The sequence below is a fragment of the Polyodon spathula genome, chromosome 25, assembly GCF_017654505.1.
Source record: "Polyodon spathula isolate WHYD16114869_AA chromosome 25, ASM1765450v1, whole genome shotgun sequence".
Lineage (NCBI taxonomy): Eukaryota > Metazoa > Chordata > Actinopteri > Acipenseriformes > Polyodontidae > Polyodon > Polyodon spathula.
The window spans coordinates 17,384,054-17,410,946 of NC_054558.1; the positions used below are offsets into that span (position 1 = coordinate 17,384,054).

Sequence of the window (26,893 nt, forward strand, 5' to 3'; positions counted from 1 at the left end):
GATTGGTGTTATCAGTCATTACTCTCAGCAGTAGATACATGCTTAAGTCTTAAGGTGGGTTAGTCAACTGATCTAAATCAGCAGCAGATCTAAATAAAGCTGACATTACCATTGAAAGACATGGCATCTGACTCTCAATGCTACTTTCACCAAAACTTCATTAGCACAATTTGTTCTCAAAGGAAAAACACAGCAAATACAATTTTAAAGACAAGAAGAAACCACATTCGCACAAACACAAACGCATTTGTCACTCATTAGCCATTTAAGGTCAACTGAATTACAATAACCCATTTGTACAGTATGTGATCAAAATTCTAACGCACGAAAGATTTCATTTTAACAAGAACATATGAAAATGACAACAGTACGAAATCCTGTTTCAAGATCAGGTTTTGATTGTTAATCGAGGTGTGGTTTTCAGATGGAATACTTACAATGTGCACATTGATGTGTAGCATTTGTATTAGTATGATAAGAATCACTTCCTGGGTCAAGTCAGGGGAATAGCAACGATTCAAAGGGAGTTGCAATGTCAAAGGGCTGGAAAGTAAGTCCAGGTGAAAACGAGAAAAATAAAACACTGTAGTTAATTGTAGAACAGCACAGACAGGCTGAAGACATCACAAAACGCAGCAAGGTGGGCAATGTGCTATAATAAATTAACGTTTTTATAAAAGTGTGCAATGCATGTGGAAATAGTGGACCCCATTTACATTGGTTCAAATGACAAATGACAGAACTGGTTTCATGATTATCAACATTGTGCTTTATTAATAAAAACAGACTTTACTGTTTAAATAATGAGTTAAAATTCTGTGAATAGACTTTTTTTTCAGTGCAGATGCAGTGACACACAGCAAGCATGCGTGGTACTGTACATTTTCGTGGCGCTTGGTCTTGAAAGAAATGCACGCGGCAGATTTTCTTTCTAAGTTTTTCTCTGAGCTTTAAAAAGTCCCTTTTTAGTGTTTTGTTTTCTTTCTCAGATACCGAGAGAGTGGCTGGTGGATTAGCTCTCTGCTATCTGTGACAAGCAAACGGTCTGATGAAGAGATAAGCTGACCGAAGTAGGGATGTGAAACAATAGGGCTTATCCACAGGTTGCTCCACCACCTTCACCCAACCTAATCCATTACACCCTGTACCTAATCTCTCACCTCTTCTAGATAAAACTCGAAGGCATACCAAGAATGAAAAATTCTCAGTACTGAACAAGACAAAAAAAAAAGTGCAGAGTCAACTAGTACAGAGAACTGTGTTTGCCAGACAGACCACAGAAACTCTAGGTGTGCCATGACCCGTACGGTTTTAAATCATCTTTTAAGAAAGCTGTTACTTTATTTATACCCATGATGAAAATATTGTCCTTAAAACGGTTTCGCTCAAAAAAAAAAAAAAAAATCAGTACATAACAAAATTGCCTAATGTCGCTGCTGATGCTGTATCAAGATGGACTGACTGAATTATACAGCAGCTTTTCAGGCATTAAAAGTAATGTTGTTGTAACCCCTGAGCAACCAGTTCAGTTTAAAACCATTAGCCCATTAACAAAGTGGTGCTGATTAAATGTTTCTGCTGTTTGCTTTAGTAAGTGTGTGTGCGAGTGTATGTCTATATTAATGTAGTTGTCCACAGTTATGTGCAATACAAGGACGGTGTTTGAGGCTCTACTTAAGGGTTGAATTATTAATGGAAGTGGTTCATTACCATCTGAAGAGTGTTATGATTGACTCTTTTGTTAATCCTACATAGCAAGGGTTTTATGTCTGTCCCGCCCCCCCCCCAGATGCAGTCCTAAAGGGGGCTGCTGGAACTCTGCAGCACTATCAGTTAATATGCAATCTGAAAGCACAACTCTATCCACAGGTACTGAAACGCTTATCTTAGGGGCTCATATCCTGACATGGAAAACGTTGCTGGAAATGGCATCTACTGTGAGTTTACCGAGTAGCGACTCTTGAAGAAAAAGCAGCATCGCATTCTTTAGAAAATAAAAAGAAACAAACAACAATGATGTACATTTACTGTATTAGCTACATGATCCAGAAATATGTGTAGTATTTGTTTGCCTGGTTTTGCAGTTTCAACACAAAAAGTCATTCATTTGTGCTACTGAACAAAAGAACTGTGAATCTTCCTAAAGGTGTGCTTTGTAACTGGTTCAAAAGTATCCAAATTCTTAACCTCACCCCTTTTATTGAAGGTATTTCTATTTAACATCTATGTAATTCCCTCTAGCTCTGTGCAGAACAGTACCAGCAGAGAGGGCTATGTAATACAAGGAATAAGTGCCCATGACATCACAATGTCATGTAAGACCAGGGTCCACAGTGTCCTAGTTCACAGAGCTGACAACAGTAACGGAGCTTCTGTGTGCCCAGCACTGTCTTTGACAGATACCTGCTGAGACAGCTGAAACCAGGCAGTGCCTTCTGCTGGAAACAGAACATCTGCATGGTACTGTATTGTACTCAACTACAGGGATGAAAGATAAGCAGACAGCCTCCACAAAACCCTTGACTCTAATAAGGGAAAACATATTTGCTAAAATACAATTAAAATAACTTAATGCACATTGCTTACCCAGTATAATGCAGCCCCTCCCCTTATAATTCTTAAACAGACGAGAGCACTATTTATTTATTTATACATATGTATGTGTGTGTGTGTGTGTGTGTGTATACACACACACACACACACACAGACACAAAACAAATGGTGTCCTACATGTTTAAAATTTCTGTGTGTATTCTCTCTTCCGATCCATTGAATGTCAGTCAGTGCAGGGGTGATCAGTTTAAGAAAAAAACAAAATTTTAATTTTGACATATGTCTTTAGATCCAACCTTTTTAATTTACTGGCAGAATACTCGATTTCATGACAACGTATAACTGGATGAGTTACGTTTGCACAGTCGAGGACTAGTTGTACCAAACTTCTGAAAGTGGGTGAGTACAAATTTCAAAAGTTACCAATGCACTGGTAGAGTTATGTGAACCATCTCTACAATTCTGAACTCCCTGTTAGTTCAGAGTGACGGCCTCTGAAATATCATCTCACTCAACATCACTTACATGTTACAGCATACGATGGGGCTGCATTCCAGTACTGAATCAAACTTAAAAACATGTTGTACCCTGTGTGTTTTTTTTTTTTTTTTTTTTACTCAGTTGAATTCAGCTGCCAGCAGATAAAATACCTTAGTTGACGATAAAAACAAAAAAAAGTAACTCTTTTGTTACCAAATCATCAGCCTACAAAGACTGTAGCTGACAACACAAGCTAGCTATTGACATACTGTTGACTTCCAGAATTCCAAAGTGAGCATTCCCCTCGAGCTGTAGTGCCCCTCAATCATTTTCAGTGTTACACTAAATATGCACACATTGATATCTTTATACTGAAGGAACAAAAATGTTAGTAACATGCATCTTGTGAAACATTACAGGAGCTATCTGTATCATTTTTTCAAAGCAAAACACATGCATCGACATGTTGTCACTCCGGCACAAATCTTATTGTTGCATTGAAGTGCCAAAGACATCCACAGTGTTTAGACACTTTCAGAATTAATTTTGCTAAACAAACAAATCACACACGCAACAGGAACACTTCCAGGATTTAGACAAAGTTTTGGTTTTAAGTCATAAAAGGCTAATTGCATTGATTTGTAAGTGAGAAAAAGACTCCCAATTTTTAAGCAACCCTTAGATTCTGACTGGAACCTACACCCATGGCTTGAAGGAGCTGCATGTATAACCACGCTGCACAGTGTGCACAAGGGCAGTACTGCTGTCACTGTGGGAGAGGAAACCAAACCAAATAAATCATATTTCCTTGGAAATGTCTGTGACCCCAAACCCACCCATAACACCTGGTGTAAACAGCACTGGTGTAAATCCTACAGTAAGTAAAACTGTCTATTTGTGTACATTTCACCTCTGCAATACTTTACCTACTGGTACAATACACAATTACTTGTCGGCAACTGTGCTTTACATTTCAAAAAGTACAAGAAGTTCGTCCATACAACATTGAACGACTCTTAGAAAGCACCACCCTTGGTTACAATATGTTATTCTAATGCTAGCAATCCAGCTGCACACCTGTAAGAATATTTAGAAGACTACTGTCAATACAGCCCCTTCCATGTTATTCATGTGTTGTTAATATTTTTACTGCTGTATTGTACAGGGTGATTCGTAATTGTGCAAACATTGTTTTCAATTCCACTCTTTATTGAACAACCCAAACTACTTCTTTCTTTTTTCTTATTTAACAGAAGGAGAAGTGATAGCTTCCACGTCATCCAACCATAGCTGTCAAGCCGATTTTAAAAGTTGACCACCCCAGTTCTATTGTGCAGCTCTTCTTTTCTTCCTTCTTTAATAACTTGTGACTTCCCTAAATCACAGAGAGAGGCTCGTCCCTTCTTAAAACAACAGAGGCAGGTCAGGCCGGCTCTAAGCATTGCTCATGGCTCATAATCCGGGGGTTCAAAGGCAAGGCGCATTGGTGACATTTGAACAGAGAGTCTCTGTGAAAGCAAAGCCAAACACTGGGCTCTATGTGAGCGTTCCCTGCAGCGCTGAGGTCTGCCCATTGCTTTGATGTCCCTCATGAGGTCACTTTTAAAAGCACAGAGCAATCCCATAGCTGGGAGTCACTGGAATGATAGCAGGAAGCAACGCCAACACGGTTCCCATCGGAAGGTGCAGTGTACTGCCTCTTTCAGTTTAAAAGGAATTCAGCTATGACAAAATGGGTCCCTTAGCAATGGACGGAATCTAGCCAGCTTGAATAATGTCTTCCATATATAAAAATGTGTGCGCTGATTTCAGTGAGCTCAATTTTACTCTTTAGACCTACTGATTGTGTCAAACTTACAAAGAATCACAATCTTGGGACCAGCTCAATGAAACAGTGCAACCAACACATTCTAAACAGTGCAACACAAGAGGCAATGCAGAAGCAGGGTGTTTGCCCAACACTGCAAATAACGGCACTTAATTCACTTCATTATAGCAACATCAAAGCACATGAAATATGTACTAAATGACCTCAGTCTCTCAGCTCTCTCAGTTTAGATTAAATGTTGAGCATTTTTATCATCATCTGCTTCACAGTTCGTCATTTTCAGCAGGTCAAGATCAAAAGCCACGTCTCATGTTCCTTTGAAGCTTTTTTTTTTCGCTGAATTTGAAACCGGCGATTTGTCTTGGGGTTAAAAAGTGTTTTGAAAAGATGAAGAGGGTTATTCAGAGAAAGTGAAGCGTTAGGGTTGATCTGCAGATTCTGACTGTACTGAGTTGGGTTGGCTGGTATTATCAAACACTGTCAACCACAACAAAGTCTCGAACGGCTGCTGTTCTGTGCCACCGAACACACGTCTATAGAAATTGCTTTAAGGTTAGCCTGCTGGTTTTTGGCAAGTGTACTGATTTCAGATTTCCTTAAGATGACGTATTCTTCATCTACGACATTTTTTGCCACTTTACAGCTCAAAAAATAATTACATGATGTACTATGTAATCATTATTAAAAATTACAGCATTGTTAATCAAAAATGATTCTTAAGTTGAATACACTTTTTTTTGCTAGACCACTTTTACCTAAACGCATACATATTTTGTATTTGTCTCTTCAGGACACATTTCCGGGGGAAAAAAAACAAAACATATGAGGTTTACTTACAGTTATTGCATTGTTATAACTTTATAAAGGAGTACCAAAGGAATACAAGTTTTATTGTTGTGTTTATATTTGTCTCGATGTCAAAACTGAATAAAATTGTTACACAACATTCATGATGAAATTGTCCCAAAAATGTCTTACTACTAAACATCACAGTGCTACTTAAATCCATATGTCAAAACAAATAAGACTGTTTTAAGAATGACTTTCATATCCAAGTCAATCCTATCAGTGGAAATAAACAACACTTAAAAGTAGACTCATAAAAGATCAGAGATCATGGGAAAATATGTGTAGCTTTCTATCCGGAAGCTTCATCCATCAGTGGCTTGGGATGCACGTTCACCTGAAAATGTGTGATTTCTAAGAAATCACTTTGGCTTGTCACAGCAACACGCTGTCCTGCGATAACATCAAGATCACACATAGACAATTGTGATAAAGCCTATGCAGGCCCTCGTAATGCATTCTCTCTTTACGCCATTGACAGTGTTGTCTTCACAGGTTTGGAATCCAACAACTGTCTTCAAAATGCATATAATTCAAGACTGTGTGTGCCTTCAACTAAATGAACAATAGTATTCATTAAAATAAATACAGCGTAATGTTAAAAGATATGCATTTGAACAACGTAGGCATGGCTGGTGGTTTTGTGATGTGGACTACTGCTCACCAGGGCTCGGTTTTAATTCCGTCCCGAGCTGAATTCAAACACAGGCCTCCAAGGACGAAATGCAGAAGTCCACTTTAATAGAGCTGCCTTCACAGGTAAAGCGAGGTTGTCTGGGGGTAAGACACCCGAATGCTGAAAGCACCCCAAAGGAACCCTGCAGCATGCCCCTATGTACTGAGGAACCCTTCTATCGGTTAATATGAAAGACACTCTTCCACAGAATCAGGAGACTCAAAGGCTGCAAGGCAGGCGATTAAATCTGCCCGCTTTAATCAGTGTGTGTCAGCGACCTTCAGAACTGGGGCAGGGTGCAGGGCTGAGAAAGACACCTTATCTCTCCACATCAAATACCGACACATTTGATTCAGCCATGAGAAGAGACAGCCCAGGTCTCAAAACACAGCAGAGTGATAAATACTGAAGAATTCACAAACACACACGGCGGCAGACAAGCACTGGGCCATGAGTCTATTGAGGCCAAGGACCTTAATTTGGCTGCGATTAAAGCTGGTGTTTGTGAAGTGCACACACAGTGTGATATTAGACTACGACTGTATGGGGTCCATTAATGAAACAGTACAGCACAGTTCCAGGGTTGCTCCTGTTTCTTCAGATCCAAGTGGTGGTGTTGGCGGTGTTTCGATTGGGCACCCTTGCATCTCTTGATCTTAAATTCCACCACTGTATGGGATCACAAACTAGACTAGTTGTTTTTGTAAACCAGGACTTTGTACATAAACATGTCACTGAACTAGAGACTGCCTGCTGAATGCAACCTCGTGGTTATACACATGTGTTTTAAGCACCCATCAAACTAAAAACCTCATTTGTGAATGAATACAGGCCATGCAGTAGAATACAGGCTGGAGATTTCCTACAGAATTGACTATGGTATGTGGGAGAGATGTAAAACTTGTCTGAATGACAGTCAGATGCATGGAATTTTTTTGTTTTTTAGTACAAGAAATAAATACCATTACATTTTAGTGACAAATACAAGCAGTTTTAATAAAGTATTTCTATCTTGCATCCTGTACATACAGCTGCCACAACCAACCTTGCCTTAACAATAATCTTTTTACAAATCAATCAATACATACATTTTTACATCAAAAAGTGCGAGAGACTGGAAGAAGCCACACTTTTTTTTTTTTTTTTTTGGTCACAACACAGGCTAGAAGTCAGAGTTTACCAATCAGAGAGAGGCTTTTCCTCTGACATTTCCATTCAACCCAATCAAAAGACAGCTCGCTCCATCCCAGCAACACAGTTTCCAAAATAAGAAACTCTGTGTTTTCAGCCTTGTTGCACCGGGGCTGTGGTAATGTCACCGCTTCTACTTCTTAATAGCTGCTTTTTCTCTCTCTCATCTGACCCAGGACGGAAAAAAGCTGTGGTTACTAAATGACAAACACAAACTTCCTTGCCTGATCACTCTTCATTCTCACCAGCAGAAATCGGAATAAAAAAGACAGCGAGCCGTGTCATATCAGCACCTTCGAAGAACAATGAATCAAACACAGTGCTGAAAATAACAGCAGGGGATGCACCCTAACCTCTCCCCTCCCTGGCGACGAAGTTTCAGAAAGACAGTGAAAGTACTGTATGAAATTACAAATATCTGCAGAGCGGTCCGCATTGCTTGTGAAAGCACAGACAGACTGATGGTTTTGCAGATCAGCAAACTTAAAAAGAAAAGAAAAACACCTACATGTTTCTGTGGTCTCCTGACAATTCTGGATATGACTAGCAATGAAAGAAAAGAACCCTAAACTCCAGCCCTGCACCAAGAGCTGCTGGCTAAAAGAGTTGTCCATCTTTAGGCTAAAAGAGTCTTGCTAACGAGGTGCTACAAGAATTAAGACACTGCTTCAGTACTTCTGTGCTAACAAATGTTGCACTTTGAGCGACCCTATAAAACCATTTACCTGCACCATTAAATAATGAGAGCCTTATTGTATAGCTCATTGAAGCCCATGTCACTCAGGTTTGTTGAGAGCCGTGCGTTAAGTTAATCAGCAGTGGTCAAATGTGCAAAACAAAATTTTAAAAAATGGTATAACCCATACGAATTTGTGTGGGATTTGAGTGGGCAGTATTAACGCCTGACCAAATGTGTAAATAAATATAAAAAATAATCTCCTGCTGTGGTTTCAAGTCCGAGGGTGTTACAAATGTGTATACAAAAATAAGCTGAACCAAAATGTGCGTATCCAGAACCGCATGGACCCACTCGGCACCTCATACAGCGGCTCACTTCACAAGACCCGAAAAAGACTGAAAAAAAAAAAAAAAATCACACGCAAAGATGAACCTCCGTTTCTGACATTTTAATTCTGCAGATGGGATTGTGAAATCCAGTTCTTTAGGACCTCCTCATACCAAATCAGTCTGATTCAATAGCTCTCCCGCAGCTCCTCAGTTAATTCACAGCAGCAGCAGGACTGGGGGTTGCAAAATAGGGACTTTCCAAACTGCTAAACAAAGTCAGGAAGACAGGTCTGTGGTTATGGCGTCTCGATGCAGATAACAGCATTAACCCACCGAAACTGTCCACTGTTCTTGTACTTTACGTTCAGAAGAAAAAAGAAACAGCTTTACTTTTTGCAATTCTGCCTCCCATTCAACCAACTCCCCCAAGCATTTATTTTACAGATGGATGTACATTGGAATATTTCTAAGCAGCTAATTCTATATTTTTTCCTGTTTTTTTTTTCCTGAGCTAGCTATCTATACACACTATGACTAATAAAACGTGGAATGTAATGAACCTGTTATGCAATAGGAGTCTTATTTCCATCCCTGATATTAAATCAGCCCCTAAGGCTTGAAAACACCCACCCATCTTAAAGTGTTACAGAAACGCCTGCAGTGTTTACAGGAAACACAATGCATTGCCTTTGTTGTACCCCATGTTGTCCGTATCACAGCTGGCAACACTAAGTAAATTAGCTCTCCCGGTCTCCTGGAAGCAGGTTTCAAGCCACTGTTCCTGAAAAAGTGGTTTTGTGTTCCTTCAGCTTTACACTGCTCTTGGACACTAGTCAGTTTTTGTTCTGGTGACTTAAAAAAAAAAAAAAAAAAAAAAAAAAATCCTTCGTGAAAATACAAGCAGATGTTAAAAGGCAGGAGGTATTTAGATCAATTTAGAAAATATGTTTTCTATTATTTTCTATATTCACATCATTCTATGGAGTGATGCGTCACTGTAGGAGGTGAGAAATAAAAGTCACAAGAAAAATGTGCCATGAGAAGCTGTTACTTCGTATGACGTCAATCTAAATGAATTAGGAAATTATCTGCTGGTCTATACATACACTGCACAGGGCAGTGATCACACTTCACACTGGAATGTGTTGTCATGTTCTGAAGTCGTTTCTAGCACACCATACAGGTCTGCTGAAAACAGCAACCGAGCTGCTTCGATTCATTCAGTAGGGTGATCAGAAAGACAGTGATTAAGCAGGATCAGGCACTCATGCCTTTCAACTCTGTAGTTTTGTAGTTTAAAATACTGTTACCCTCAGCCGGTGATATCTTGAAATTGATATTCTATCAGTGTTCTGGAAAAACCTTTCCCTTCCAGTTTGTAGATCCTGGTTGGAACTGTAGCACAGAGAGGCTTCCCCCTTCCTAATGCTGTACAGGGAGGAAAATATCTCCCATGAACATAAAAGTTTTGAGTCGTTATTGGTTTAACTGTGTGCTAAGCACTGCAAGTGACACTTGAGCCCAATTTGGCAAACCACGGGGAGGAAAACTCTTATGAAGCTCACAGTAAAATCTGGAATGGCTCAAACAGCTATGCTGTGTGTGTTCATCCCTTCCGCAAGACAACTATCCCAACACCATGCAATCCCGGGAAGAAACCGTGCCCCATCAGACTCAATGCTAGGCTGAAGCAGTCTTTTCTTTTTGGTTTGAAATCTCCTGGATTGTTCAAAGCGAACCGTATACATTACCCATCAGAATCTATCTAACCCACCTCCTCAGCAGCACAATGGCGTTTCATTTAATAGATGCCAACACCGCTCTCCCCCCCCAGGTCTTTTCACAGAGTTGAATCGTGAAAAACGTGCATAAACCCAGCGACATTCCAAGAATTCTGGGCAGCGCTCGTGGAAGTTTACGGAAGTCTAGAGATAAAAGCGACCTCTCTATTGAACACAGTTTATGCGTAATTGAATTTTTAATTTTTTTATTTTTTATCTAAAACTAACATATGTCATTTTAATAATAAAAAAAGTCTATTTTCTACTTGCGTGCATACTTCCTGGGTGATAGAATAGTTTGTAAAAGTAAGATAGACACGGTTATCTTGTACTGTGTAATACTAGCAATGGAACTGAAAGAATCGTAGAAAGCAGCTGTGTATAAACTGATAGTTTCTCATCATTGTGGAACCAGAGAAATTAAGGGCTTTGAAAAATGGATGCCCTAATGAGGATACTTAGAGTCCTTTTTCATTTTTGTGTTAATTACTTAGTGTTTTGCAGCTGTGATGCTTAATGACGGAATTAGGGCAGAGGGTCACTAACCCACAGAGACATGTGGGTAAATGATGCAACATGTGTTTTTTTTTCTATGAACTTTAATCAGGACTGCGGCAGACTGTTGCTTTAACAGATGCAAGTTCAGTGCTGGAACAGGATTTCAGGAAATTTATGACTGCCAGTCTAACTGCTCTGGGCAACTGCCCAGCCATTTATCGTACCTCTATAGGTGTCCCAATCTGGGCTTCCCAGAAAGTGCAAATGCCAGTCGCAACTGACTCAACATGAACCAGACTGGCACAATCGATGTGGTAAAGCCCCCAGTAAAAGCAGGAAATTTTCACCAAATCATCAAAAAAAACCGCATCTGCTTCATTCACGGGTTTACTAAAGACAAAGATAACTGAGAGGAAATGCTGTTGGGAAGGGTAAGGTAACAGTTTGTACAACACTTTCATTTTCAATGGTTTTGTCTTTTTCTTTTAAGAATTGCCTTTGTTTGCTCTTTCCGTTTGTACATTGCCATGTTTACACAGCCTGCTGCATTTTGATTAGTCATACCAGCACATAATAACCACCCACAACTGGCCAGGACCGTCTGACACTGTCTGAGGATCTACTCAAAGTCTTTTTGTAATTTGTTTTTTTTTTGCTGACAAGTAGATATTCTGATGTTTTGAAAATTAATGATGAATTTGCTAATTGTAGGAAATAGAGATCATGGCATGGCAATGACTACACCTAAATCTCCTAGGGCTGCTTTCACAAACTGTAGTCAGGGCCTGTGAAACCAGTCATCAGGGTTCTACATCAACCACAGGTATTCCTCACGGCGATCACATTAGATAATACCAATGGTCTTTAACACCTGCTTGAATTATGATCTGCTACTTTTTTTTTTTTTTTTTTTTAATTAAAAATGGACCCCAATACAAGTTTTAAAGTGAGTCCGTAAACCAACTAAACCAAACCAACATGAAAACAGAGGTCTTGCTCAAATATTTTGTTATTCGTGAATGGAAATGCTGGCTATTCTACTGAAGGAAATTATTCTAACCACAGCTTTCTAAAAGTGTAGGCGGTGAACATGTTATTCACACACAAGACAATTTCCTAGAAGGAGCACAATAATACAAACCTTCTAAATAGCCACCTAGCCTGTACCCAGCATCTTTTTCCACTCAAGACACAGAACAGCTAGAGCTGTCGTAAACAGGAAACTGATAAAAACAGAAGAAACAGACATTTCTGCAAATAGCGTCTAATAGACAGATCCACTCACTGCAGGCTTGCAAGCTCTTGCTTTGCAAGCAATAATACATGTTGCATTGTAAATCCTGCTTTCATAGCAGCTCAGCAAAGAGTGCTAATTTGATTCATTGATGATGTGATATTAAATGAGCTGCATAAAATCATTTTGAAATGTGGAGGTAATTTTGATGTTCTGGTTTTGCTCGCTGGCTTGTTACAGCAGTTCCGTGCTTTCTAACAGGAGGCCCGTGCATTCTTATTGCGTTACGTTTGTTGTGCGGCAACTGCAAATACCAAGGCTGAAAACTCACACTGTATAATTAGGACAGATGTGTCCATATACTTCTAATATACTACTTCAACAGTGTGGCGCTTGATATATGATGGTGGCCTCCATTTCCCCCTTTAATGCCATTCAATTTGCACTTATATTTTCAAGGTGTAATCCACACAATGCAGTGTGGACTCCAAACCAGAACTCCCATATAAGGAAGCACCTAATCATATAAGAACACAGGAACACATTCAAATCTACGAGCGAGACAGCTAGGTGAAACTACAAAATATGGGAGACAAAAAACATGCCAGCATGTTTTCCTGTATTTCAGTCAAACTGTGGTTTTATGTGGTTCCTCGATGCTGGCACAACATCTCCTCTGCCTCCATCTGTCTTTAATATCAAACATGCCGAACATTTTTCCCCCATATGCAGACGTGCAATAAACCTTCATTCTTTACACTGAGAAGGTGCATTTCAACACACCTGCTGTTTAGCTGACAGAATGAAAAAAAAAGGCTCTCGCTGATGTAAGATATGCTATAGAGACAAGTTCCCATGTAACGTACAACCTCTGTTTGCAACATTGATTTTGCTGGGGGGAAAAAAAAAAAAAAAAACTGAAAATGCAAAATTGCAGTAGCACTAATAAGAAGGTTCATTTAATGCTACTCAAGTGCACATTATTTGTTTGTCAGTTTTCCAATGCAAACATTCCTCCCAAAGTTAAGCCAAATCTGTTAGCATTCGTTCTTAAAAAAATGAGCCCTCCTAAACAAACGAAGAAGTGTTTCCGTTGCATGATAAAGGTTTGGGGCAGAACCAAGTTGCTGTGTTTATCATGCAGAGCGTGATCAACAGACGGACGGACATGATCAGTTCAGAAGGAACCCCCCTTTTTTTTCAATGGAGGACTCATTTCACCGTTTTCTTTTTTATTGGATGTAATAATGTTAATGCGTGGGTCAATGAAGCCCCACTGTGAGGGATACAGATTGACTGATTACCCAGCCCTCTTAACCTGCCAGGTTAAGAGGGCTGGGTAATCAGTCAATCTGTATCCCTCTGTTTTTCTTTTCTTGCCTTTTTCCAGGACTAGTCAAGAATCGGACACAAAGGCTAATCTATTCCCAGATTTTAAACATGATATGAACCTAACCTTGACCCTTTCTTATCTTCGCTTTCTGCTTTTCCTCAAAGTGGAACAGACACCAGTCCAGTTCCTTCATCAACTATCTTGCAGAAGTTCATGATTAAAGCATCATACAGCACTAGACCAGTCTAATGTATTCACCAGTGAAATCTCTGAGCACATTATGTTGATGTTTCTTCCATTGGGAAAAATTCAAATATCAAATCAAACCTACTGTGTTCTAAACAAGGCTCTGTTTATAAACTCACTGCAAGATTAACATTGGTATTTCCCCTTGTGCACCATTCCACAGAAAATAAACAACACCAGACATCACAGGAAATAAGGAACAAATTAATTATCAGCATGTTATGATACATTATGTTTATCTGTGGTAAACAAGCAAACATTTATTTGGTTTAAAAATGGAAAAACAGGCTTATAAAGGTTTCTCCTACTCATGAAAAGAAAGCTAAACTTTTGCTATCACAGCACATTTACTAACAGGCTTGTGACAGAGGGGCAGGTGTCCAGTTCAGTTTCATTCCCTTTGCACAGGAGAAAAAAAATATTATTTCCCACCCAAAATCCTTACTTGACATTTATTTGGAAGACAATGGTCTAAGTTATTGGGTACAGGGTCAAAGTTCCCAGTCCCAAAGGGGTTGATAGTTAATAACCCCCAGTGAGATTTAGCATTCCTTCAAGGCTCAAGGCAAACACCCTGGTTTTGAAGGACCAGGGGAGCAAAGCTCACAACCCAAAGGTCACGGTCTACAGTCTGTAGTCCCACAAGAACGGACTGACAAAATTGACAGCCAAGCCCTTCCACAATAAAAGCAGAGGTTCCTCATAACCTTACTATTAGAAATGGGAATCAAACAGATTTTTATGATGATCTACAGTATATTACACCCAAATACAATCACAACGAAGATTCAAGACAGACGTCATATTCGCCACGGAGAGTGTGACAGGCAGAAGCGATCAGTGTAGAGCCTCCACATTCTGCATGAGAACCCTAAACACACATGATTTTGCAAGACAATGAATTGATAAAATTATCAGAATATTATCTTTCCTCTGTGACAGGAGCACTGTGGATCTCTATCTTCGTCGATCTCTATATTCTTCTTTCCTCTTTGCTCAGTTAAAAATGCTTTAGAGCTATAGGACTGGGAGTTTGGTTTCCGGCTCTGGGGTTCACATGCTGGACAATGAAAAGTATAACACAAGTAAAGCATGATCTTGCTATCTGTCCAAACCGGGGGCGGGTATACCCATCCTGCCAAGAAACAGCACCAGGGCAGAACCATGTGGCTGTGTCCTGTGCAACTACCCCCTTCACCTCCAACCAACACTACTGAAAACACTCTCTTCTGGCTACCATTTAAGACTCAAAACTGCACAGTATTCTGGTTTAGGAGTGTTTGCCCAACATGCACATTTTGCACAAATTACCTGCAGATTTGACAAACATAACATTTTCTCCAGTCTGCAAGCTCCAACCCAGTACTTTATATTACCTTTTTTTTTTTACAGACAATTATTAATGGGTACATAAGGACTTTTTTATTGTATTGTGTTACATGTTCCCATGTGTTGCTACAACTTTTTACGTAAGGTGTGTGTACTGTTTTTATTTATTTATTTATTTTTACATTTTGACCACTTTTCTAAACTTTTAAAATTGCATTCCCTGCTTCAAGATGGCTTCCCAAGTACCTGCATGAACCTCTCAGAACTACATTTCCCATCACCCTCCTGCTCACATATGTAACTGAGATGGATTTACCAGTGAGCAGGAGGATGATGGGAAATGTAGTTAAACATAGCCTTTAAATATAAATATATATCTATAGACACACACACACACAACACAGTGCATCACTGGTGGAGGTTTGTGAGGGAGCCAATAACATAAACCACCACTCATAGTTTCAAGTCAAGCAAAGGATCCACAGCTGCCATAAACCACTGCCACAGAACTAAAGACGCAGCTCCACTACTACACTAGATCCTGCAAGTTTGCAAGCAACGTCGTTGCACTGTTGGGGCATGCATGATTGGTTAAAATGCTGGTATCTTAACATGGGAGTACAGTAAGTATAGTTTTGTGCTACAGGATTGCTCTGCTGCAGGGAGTAGCTGATGAAGTGACAGCTGCTCCTCTTCAGAGAACAGAAAAATAAAAAAAAAGAAACGACAATGGTTTTGAAACCCGACCCGCAGTCAAAGAAACACATTTATCTGGTTCCTACAAGCCATCTTTGGGAGCAAGGGCTTCCCTGCTATTAAGCCTTTCTCATGCATCACTTATCAGCGTGCATACAGCTTCCTCATTCTGGGAACTCAGACCCGGCTGATGTTTCTATTATAGACCAGGACATTGTTCAGTGACAGATTTCAGAACATCTGATTTCGGAAGATGAAGGACAGGCCAGGGTCTTAATTAGAGAAAGAAGGAAACATTTTTTAAACGTGTGTCAGCAATTCAGAAATGCTTCCTACGCGATGAACTGTTATTTTTTCTGCAGGGTTTACAATAGTTCTGAGTGGAAGTTGCTACTGAACAACAATGACAGTATTATTAGCTTTGCTACTTTTACATGTTATCTCTGTTCTTTTTATTCTTCACCACAGATACATTGCACACTGCAAATCTGGAATTCCAAGCTTTGCTCTTGTGGTTCATCTTGTCCCCAGAACCCCTCAATAGATATCACACCTTTACTATATACAGTGTACATTGCTTCTTATGTAATTCAGGAGCAGTACCAACTACTGCAACAGGCCATTGGCTACTGGTCTTATTGTTATCTCATAACTTTACAGAAACACTAGCCTGGGATAACCAGTTACATAGTTCCAGTGTTGCATACTGAAACATAAATCCAATGCTGGATAAGTTAGCTGGTATGGAGTTATTCTGTATAAAGGTCTGCAGAGTTTATTAAACACTGAATTTCCGTCATAAGCATTATTTGTAAAGTCACTATTTTACAGTGTGACCATTAATCTCTTCAAAAGGGGGTCATTGCATTAGACTGTTGCCTTTTGAAGCATGTGATCAAATCAGGCCTGCTGTTCTTTTTGGAAAGTATTATCAAATAACACGTATCTGATTTGATTACTTACTCTAAGATTACATTTTATTCATGGCTCTGCTTTCCTGTTTACGGCTTTTAAAAAGTACCAAACACAAACTCTCACAACTGTGCAATTATTTCAACGTTATCTGGAAGGTTATGAGGAAATCCTTGCATGTGGCCGAGGTGTCTAATGCAAGGATGCCCAAGGCTATCACTATGCTTGTTCTGTTCTGAATTACCTTTCCTTTTAAGGCATCCTCCTGCTTTCAGTGCCAAAGGGCTGCGACTCACAGCTGCCAAGATTCCAATCTTACAACAGGGGATGACAGCAGTGATTGGTGCACTTCTCTACTGACTGAGCCCAAAAAACTGGCAAAGAAATACTTATTACCTGTTGCTCTCACAACTTTGCAGATGCAGTTTTTATTAAACTATCAACTGCAGCGCATATTCTAAATTAAGATAACTGCTGATTTGAATAAATTATATAAATTAGATATCAGAGGATTAATGTTAATCCAACACTCAAAACTAGACTCCCTTAGTTGATTTAATCCAAGGCTTGTACTTAGTGCTGAAAAAGAATCAGATTAAAAACCCACACTTTACAAATAGGTTTTATGTGTAATTAAAAAAATATACCGTAATATTCCATCTTCATCTTTGCTATAGTGTCACTATACAGTACAGGTAACACTGCAAACCTGCAAATGGCCTCACTGCATTTGGAATTACTGCAGGCAAAAAGGTAGAAAATAAATCCACCATAAAGCATGATCCTGGAGTTCAAAGTACCTCTTGGATCCTCTCATAGAGAAAGTAGAGTGGTCATTAATGACCCACCAGTAGATGCCCCATTAAGCTAATATTATTTTAGAATCTTCATACTATAACGTGCTTTTTTTTTTTTTAAGACAACCAGTTGATGGTATGCCTGCCAAACGAGACTGTGTATGCAAGCCAGGATCACCTGAATATAGTTCCATTCTTTCCCATGGAGCCATGCAATCAGGGCTCCTTTACAAACAAGACAACTCATGCCAAGTGAGCCTCACCAGAACAAATTGAAAATGAGTCACCCCAGACAGGGGGGACATGACTATAGAAAAGGAAACACAGAAAGAGACAGAACAAGATCAAGTGTGCGTGCAGGAACTTGGCGAGGATTGTGTTTCAGAGGGAGAGCGAGATCGAGTGTGTGTGCAGGAACTCAGCGAGGATTGTGTTTCAGAGACAGAGCGAGATCGAGTGTGCGCAGGAACTCGGCGAGGATTGTGTTTCAGAGACAGAGCGAGATCGAGTGTGCGTGCAGGAACTCAGTGAGGATTGTCTTTCAGAGACAGAGCGAGATCGAGTGTGCGTGCAGGAACTCAGTGAGGATTGTGTTTCAGAGAAAGAGCGAGATTGAGTGTGCGTGCAGGAACTCAGTGAGGAATATGTTTCAGAGAGAGAGAGAGAGAGAGAGAGAGCGAGATCAAGTGTGCGTGCAGGAACTTGGCGAGGATTGTGTTTCAGAGAAAGAGCGAGATTGAGTGTGTGTGCAGGAACTCAGTGAGGATTGTGTTTCAGAGAAAGAGCGAGATCGAGTGTGCGTGCAGGAACTCAGTGAGGATTATGTTTCAGAGAGAGAGAGAGAGAGAGACAGAGCGAGATCGAGTGTGCGTGCAGGAACTCAGTGAGGACTGTGTTTCAGAGACAGAGCGAGATTGAGTGTGCATGCAGGAACTCAGTGAGGATTGCATTTCAGAGAGAGAGAGAGAGAGCGAGATCGAGTGTGTGAGCACGAACTCAGTGAGGATTGTGTTTCAGAGAGAGAGCGAGATTGAGTGTGTCTGCACAAACTCAGTGAGGATTGTGTTTCAGAGAGACAGCGAGAGAGAGAGAGCAAGATCAAGTGTGCGCAGGAACTCCGCGAGGATTGTGTTTCAGAAAAAGAGAGAGATTGAGTGTGTGCAGGAACTCCGCGAGGATTCCGAGATCGAGTGTGTGCAGGAACTCCATGAAGATTGTGTTTCAGAGAAAGAGCGAAATCGAGTGTGTGCAAAAACTCCGAGAGGATTGTGTTTCAGAAAAACAGATGGGTGAGATCGAGTTTCTCATCCAGTCGAAAGAACAGGCAGGAAGCTGAGGGTTCTCGTGTCCAGCAGAAGACAGATAAGAGCCATCAATGACAATAACTCGTCAGAGCCGACTAAGCAGGGTGAACAGCTTTCAGGAGCAGAACCTGGAGTAGTGAATTTAAGTTGGTTGGCTTTCTAAATGTTTATTTGCTTGATAATGGCATTTAAATCTAAGAACCTAATAAAATTAACACCTACATAAATGGCAAGACCATGGGTTTTTGACATCTGAATATTCTTTCAACATTTTTTTTTTTTTTTTTTTTTTTTACATATAATGTATTTGAATTCATTTTTAATTAGCTGGAAAACTAAAAGTAAAAAAAAAAAAAAAAAATTTACAACCTAAAAAAAAAAAAAAGGATTTCCCTGGGGTACAGTACAACACATCTGGCCTTTCCAAAGACAGCCAATCATCCTGCATGCTAGCATCCTCCCCTGGAAACAACGCACTGGCAAGCAAGCCTGCTCCAGTGCTCTGTTCAACCATGACCATGCCTTGCATTCCAGTCCTTTCTTTCAGCTCCCTGCTTGACGGCCCACCTGCATGCCCTGGGTCTTGACCAAAGTTCAAGTCACTTCCTTGTGAATGAAGTGTGCAGTTCTCTGCATCGCCGCTCTCCGACGTGAATACATCTGCTAGCTTGACCACCGAAGCTGCTAATACAGTCTAAACAAGCAGCACTAAATTAAATGCATTTCTTCCACTGGGCGGCCTCACTCTACACCATACATGGCACTGTACAGCTATGGTCAAAAGTTTTGCATCACCTTATAGAATTAACAAATTTTGCTTCATAAAGTTGAATGAAACCAGCACCATAGCTACACAAGAATGCACTTTACTAGTTGTTGTTACTCAGCACAGAAAAACTGTTTTACTTAGAGGATACCATACTTTTTAGGTTTAGTTTATTTTTTATTTTTTTTTAAAACAAATCTTTATTTGCTGTGCAGGTGGAGCTCAAGGTGTACTTTTCACACCTGGCTCAAATGGTAAAAAGGTATTTAACCAAACGTGTACATCAGGATTCTTTTATTCCCACAGCTTGTCAAAAGTCCAACTTCCCCTGCATGTTGGTCGTAAAGTCACAGCCGAGTAAAGGAAAGCCTGTTTCCCTGCATTGTGTAAAGCACACTGGCTTCCACTGGTTCCCTTTCCTCTGCCTTCTCTCCGGACTGTGCACTGGCACACTGTTACAGCATGCTGATCAAGGGAGGCAAGGCGAGAGGGCCGGGCGTCCGAGAGGGTTTTATCTCCTTCAGAAAACACAATGCTCCACATCCCTCTGATAACAGTCTGCAGCACATGCCCAAATATAGGCCTGGGAAAGCTCTTGCGATACAACACAGAAATAAAAGCGGATCAACCAACACTCGTCTCGGCAGCTCTGCATGCTACCCGTAAGCCAGGCTGTAATCACCAGCGTTGTTTAAAAATGGAGAGATGAAAGATACTTGCATCAGCCAACACCTTTTGATTCAGTGCAACCAGAGCGCTGCAAGTTCTTGGCTATCCTGTAACAGGGTCTGCTAATGACTCCTAACAGGAGCAGACACAAGAGCTTCGGGCAGAGAAGATCCTGTGTAGTGTACAGTACGGTGCTGTACAGCTATCAGTGACAACAATGAAATAGTATATCTGTGAAATGTTACAGCACGATGCGTGGGAGGAAGAATCAGCACAGCACTGTAGCTGCCCAGCTTCAAAGACAACATTTACTCAACATTTACTCAACCCAGGGAAATTTCCATGCTTTCAAAACTCAGCGCCGGATTCTTCTTTCCTTCATTATTATACAATACCTTATTATCTTTGTGTTTGCACTTTTTTTTTTTTTTATCTATTCACAAACTTCCATTGATTCAATCACTCATATTTGTTAGTTTTAGCACTGTTTCAAAACCACAATTGAAGTGTACCTGCAGGGCGATGGAAGCTTTCCACAACATGTGACATTTGGTCTTGTGAAATGAATGCTACTGAACAATATGATTCAAATTGTCCTGAAGCTTCCCATATAAAAACACAGAAATAAAGAAAAACATAGCACACAAAAAGAAAGATTGCATGCTCTCTCTCTCTCTCTCTCTCTCTCTCTCTCTCTCTCTCTCTCTCTCTCTCTCTCTCTCTCTCTCTCTCTCTCTCTCTCTCTCTCTCTCTCTCTATATATATATATATATATATATAATTTGCATGCAATCTTCTTCATGAGGCTGGTTATTTTTATGGTATTACATAACGTGGATACCAGAAATGACTGAAATGCATGATCAGATAGCTTTCACTTCTAGTAATTACATGTGTGCAAAGAAATTTAATTTGAATAAAGCAGAAGACACTTTACATGAGAAACCTGATTCAGTATTTGACATTAGTACAGTATTTAAAAACAATAATTCAGTTTGTTCACTGCTAGATGGGATTTATTAAAATAGAAACAGAAATACAAAGAATAATAGGGATGAACACATTTCACTAGCGAGCAGTTTGAAGATCTTCTGGCTTGCTGTTGTAAAGCACGCTGTGATGTTTACACATGAAGGTCGGTATATAAGTGAAATTGGTATGGTATAGAATTGATACCAAAGTAAAGCCCCACAAAATCGCCAAAGACTTCCCAGGCAATTAAACATTGGCAAATACAGTACTGCGTGGTTTATGCATGTCTAAGTGAATAAGTGTGTTTGTGACAGGGTGATTGTGTGTGTGTATGTGTGTGTGTGTGTGTGTGCACGTTTCAATGAATCCAGCAGAGTCTACATTTTGCCTACCTCTTGTTTTCTTTCATGGTTATAAGAAATAGCTCACAGGGTGTTTAAGCTTTGTTGATCATTAGCTTATCTCCAGGAAATCAGACAACATGTACTGAAAAGATTAGAGGAAAGGAAGCAGCTTGACATACTTGAATTCACATTCATATTCCTCCATGAACCAGAAATATGAAAACTGGAAAACCTGCTCACAAACAATCCTGTAACAGAACTTCACGCTAAAACGGTGCAAAGATATGAGTATTTTATACTTTCCACTATATTTAATGTATCATGCTTTTTTTCCTGTATATCAAGTATTATGCATTTCTCTGTATTTTAAGTATTATAAGTACATTTCTTGTATTTACTGCATCTTGTAATGCGCTTTGTGATGGTGTTCCACTATGAAAGGCGCTATATAAAATAAGAATTGATTGATTGACTGATATGACACAGTGATACTTTACATAGACAGGTACCGTATCTGTCAGGTTGCTTTCTAGTCTTGTTTATGGCTGGCATAAGAGTGGGAGAACAAGTAGAAACTATATCATGCAAAAGAAACCAATGCATATATGACCTTGGAGAAAAAACTAACACACATTCTACTATACAGAAAAATGCTTCTTTCCTTTCTTATTCAAGATGAAAGAAAATCCAAATATTCATGCCACTGTGACGGTCAATGAAGAATCTGGCTCTGAAGCAGACTGGGATTGCGAAGATACATCTTCCAGCAGCAGTGACATTGTGGAGGATGCCAGCAAAGTACCACATCCGAGTGTGTGAAGAGGGCGCAGGACAGCCTGTGAGAAGCAATCCTGTGGCAGCCACTGCAAGGAAGCCAGCCACTTCACCTGCATCAGCCCCTGCACCTGATCCAATCGCTACTTCACTAGCAGTAGCACCAGCACCACCTGGCACTCAAGAGGCTGGTAATGATGGCACTGTTTGGAACAATATAAACCCTGGTGTTGAAGCTGCAGGTAGAAGGAGTGAATATAATATTTTGAGGGAAGTTCCAGGGTCCACGGCATATGCAAAACGCAACATTGATGAGAGCGCATTGAGTGCTTTTCACCTATTGAACATGGATACGCTTCACCACATACAACACAGCACTGAAGCAGCAGCCCACCGATAACTACAACATGATCCCTGGTCAGTGCGCTTGGAGGAATCAGAGGCTTCCATTGCACTAGTATATGCCTGTGGAGCATTTGGTGCAGAAACCTGGGTTACTGTTGATAGCTGTGCCAAAAGTGCAAAGACAGTCTGCGGTAAGTGAACTGCATATGTTGAAAAGCGCAGGGTCTGTGTGATTTGTGCAGCACTTAGACTTTGTAAACGATTGTAAATGAAGCCCATTCTGTTCACACGTTTATTAATTCATGTCATTTCAATTACAGTATGTCTGTGTGTAAACGCGTCGCTTCGGTTGTGTATATCCGCTGTGTTATGTAGGAAATTTAATCCCATTTATGTAAAAAAAAAAATTAATAATTTCAGTTGTACAGTTTTGTACCTGTATATACACAAATAGATTTTCAAATATTCGTTTATTTCACTTTTTTACAGTTATTTGAGGTTATTTAAAATGTTTCTGTTGTGTAGATGTTTTACATGACGTTCCTGAATAAAACTACCACTTATATTCAATTGTTTGTCCTTTAATTGTAATATCTATGTTGTTTTTAATACAGCGGTCAAATTGACCGGTCATGGTTGTTCTATGTATGCCTATAAACGCGGCCGTTCTAGTATTAAAGTAAAGTAACAAAGACCCATTGTTTGTATAGCAACCATAATCATTATCAAAAACATTCTCAAAAAATATACAAAGGGTCTTCATACCTCCAGATTATTTTATAAACCCATTTCACAGCATCCCTTTAGACCAAACAAGTGCAGGGCTGTGCTTAAAACTGCGTACAGATGCAGACAAATCAATGTCAGAGCAAAATGAATAGATCAGACTGCTTTGAGAGATCACAGGACAGAGCTATCAAACTCAATCGGAAGAACTTCACGAGAACTAATTGGCATGACATTGACTGCTAATGCTGGCTGGTCTCCCAGTAAAAACATTCCATGGAACACCAGCATTCTAGACAGCTCTATGATAATGATCTTTTCAACACATTGCTTCAAGCTACAAATAAATCAAGACGAGATCCATCAATCACTGGACTGCGGCCCAGTTCTACTGGAGTCCCCACTTGGATAACCGTTTAAGATAAAACAGACATCTGATCAAACTTTTCTTTTTCTTCTGTTAACCACTATCTGCCAAGCCAATGTCCCAACACAATGAGAATGAGGTAAGAATGCAAGACCTCTGCTAGCTTACCTTTGGAGGGTCAAAGATCTCTAGCTGGTACCCCTCACTTTCAGTCTCGCCAGCCTTTCGCACAAGCAGCCTGCAGCACTTCCAGCAGGGCTGGGTATCCGAGCTGGCGTCGTCCACCATGAGGTACTTTAGCTGGGCCTCCTTCACGCTCTCACGACTCTCCTCCCCTCTTGAAACAATCTGTGGACGCCACTTATTGGCCCATCTGTCAAACCAGCGCTGCCCGGAGGCGGTCGTGGCTGTAACCTGTTCCGTTGTGCCCGAAGCCCCCTTGTCTTTCACGTCGCTCGACCCAGTGGCTATGAGAGACTCGGTCGCTTTCCTTCGGAAGATTCCACGCATGCTCCGCCGCAAACTGGTAATGGAAAAGTGTGTGGTGTTTGCGTCTGCCGAGGCGGAATTTGGAGGCCGGTCAGGCCCGGAAAAAGCAGCGTCAGAAACCTCCTCAGAGCTTTTAGTCAGCAGGCGGGTGGGGCGATTAGTGTCAGTAGAGGAGGAGGCCCTCCTCTCCCATTTATCCTGGTCCCGGGGAACAGTTGGCTGGTCTGGTTTGGGCGACACCATCGCCATCAACAACTGCGGGCCATCGGAAAAGCGCCTGCCTGCTTCCCGGTAGTCCTGAGCCCCCGTGAAAGGCACGATTCTATAGCGCCCCGTCATGGCCAGGCCACCCTCTCCAACCTCATTGCGGAAATACTGCTGGAAGAGGTCAATGAACTGCAGCGAGAAGTTTTCAGCCGCCAGGGCATCTTGTTGAGGGTTCTCGTTGATGAAGAGACGGTACTGTTTGGCCAGTTCCCGGGCCGTGACGAAGGCATGTAGTTCACAGAACTCCTTCCAGCCCCTGGGCTGACCGGCAGAAGTGGAAGTAGTCACTTGGTGGATAGTGTTGCCATTCATTGCAGTAACCAGCACAGCTGTGGAATACTAGAGAGGAGGGGAGGGAAAAAAAAGGGATGGGTAGTCATATTGAGAGATGCTACTGATATCTTTCATTAGAACAACATTGAAGTCAGGACACACTTTCAACACTGCACTGATCATCTCATTGAGTGATAATGGAAAATATAATATTAATAATCTGTCTATGGGTTCCTGAACCACTGGACTGAACTGCGCTGCACATAACAAGTCTCAAGGGGCTTGCACTTGCTGGTAATGAACCCACGTCTTCCTTAATGAAGCTGTGGCTTACATTTAAAACTAAGAAGTCAATTCTGGCTCATATTTCTCAACATTTACCTACCACTGCTCTAAAGAGCCATCATCCAAGCAACCAGTTTACTGTCACCTATAAGATATGAGTCTTTGCTGAAGGTTTGCTGAATTTGATTGAAATCTGAAAGACACGACTGAATGCACGATTTACCGAATAATTACGACTTTAATACATTATTTTAATCTATGTTTTATAATGGCATGATTGAAAAAAGTCCACCACTGTAGTAAAACAAATTAATAAACGGACTGTAACTGACAAAGGATTCTGTTTGTCTGCTGGTTCGATGTAACGGTGACGTTTATCTGGTTGAAGTAAGAAACATTGCATATGAGGCTTGCTAACTAGTGACTGGGACAATATTGGTTTATAAAAAGAAAAGTTATCCAGAAATATGCTGAAATCACAAGTATCTTTGTTACTGGTACCAGTTCCACAACAGAAAATGACCAAACTGACCTGACTTACAAAAATAGCATGTCAATAATTCCACTCCAAAATTCACACTTCCTGAATTCTCAGACACGTTTAGAGAAGAAAGGGCGCTTTCTATATTATTATAGAAATGAAATTAGCAAAATAAGCAAACTGTGTCTGAAGAAAAGGAAACATACCCATACGAGAAAAAGCCCCTGTGAAGGGAACTGAGCTAGAAGACTCTGAAAAGCCATCAGCACCAGTGTGTTGCAATAATTTTATTTTTTGGTTTAAATGCACTCATATCTTTGCTATATGGGTTTTGGGTTTTTCACATTGCTGCTTCTTTCATTGTTGCTATTGGAAATTCTCTGTGGTGAAAAAGTGTGGTGTGAGATCATAAGAGACAGCACAGGGATCCTACGACTGACCAGACTGTATGTTTGCCAGAACAATGTGGGACAAATTTGGATTTTTTAACACAATGCATTACCTAATTTAATACATACAGAGGGTCTAACAATCACCAAATGAAATAAAACTAGTCAAAAGGAGGTCGAACCCACAAGTGGGTGGGTGTGTTCAAGAAAGACTTCAGTCTGCAGCACCTCATCAAAACTTCCAGTACTTCCTTCTCAGACTCCCTTCTTTGTGCTCTGCTAGTGCTCTGGGAATTCACACCTGGAATGCTGCTCTCCACCTCCTATTCACAAGTTGTCACACTGCAGCTAATGAAAAAGCAGGAGCCTGACAGCCACTTGTTTCATTATCAATGTTTAGAGTTGCTGTCGCCACATTCGTAATGGTGTCTTTGTGCTTCTTTTGTCTCTAACGTTCCCAGTCCTGGAACCCTGAACAGATGGTTAAAGATGAAACTAAAAGAAATCAGACAGCCACTGTGTGCAGTGTTGGGCTAAGGGCCATTTCATGCACTAGCCCAGGTCTTTATACTGTTCCGTCCTTACTGTCCACATGAAAGAGCCGGAATTATTTGTGTACAGTATACACAGTGTAATCCGCAACCTCTCCAAAGCTTTTGAAATACAATTTGGGGGAGTGCTGGGGGTGGAAAAGGAATTCACCATACCCTTTGTTAAGATTCTAGGATAACTGTGGTTCATCAGTTACAAAACTGAAAACGAATCAGAATTCCACAAAGCAGAAGTAAGAGCTTGATGCAACTAACTAAAACACCTGTACATCTTGAGTTGGATTCAGCTTAAGAAGAAGTGGATAAAAAACAGGCAGAAGCTATTTTTATACTTGAATTATTTCTTATTTGAAGTATTTCTTATTATAGTTGTACTCTTAGTATGTTACTTAAATTTACTAGCAAATGTGTTCCAAACTGCATTGCAAGGAACATTTCCTTAAAGTATGTTATACGTTTGTAGCGGTGAGGTGGTAAATAAAA

General features: G+C 40.4%; 1 protein-coding gene across 2 annotated transcripts in view; it reads right to left on the reverse strand.

Moving 5' to 3' along the window:
• Positions 1-26,893, reverse strand: part of LOC121299787 (SH2B adapter protein 3-like) — a 63,459-nt gene that overhangs the window by 28,407 nt on the left and 8,159 nt on the right. For both annotated transcript variants that reach the window (XM_041227852.1, XM_041227851.1), the window contains exon 2: positions 23,844-24,770. In XM_041227852.1, the coding sequence (XP_041083786.1) occupies positions 23,844-24,770 (927 nt within the window). The remainder of the gene's footprint in view (positions 1-23,843; positions 24,771-26,893) is intronic.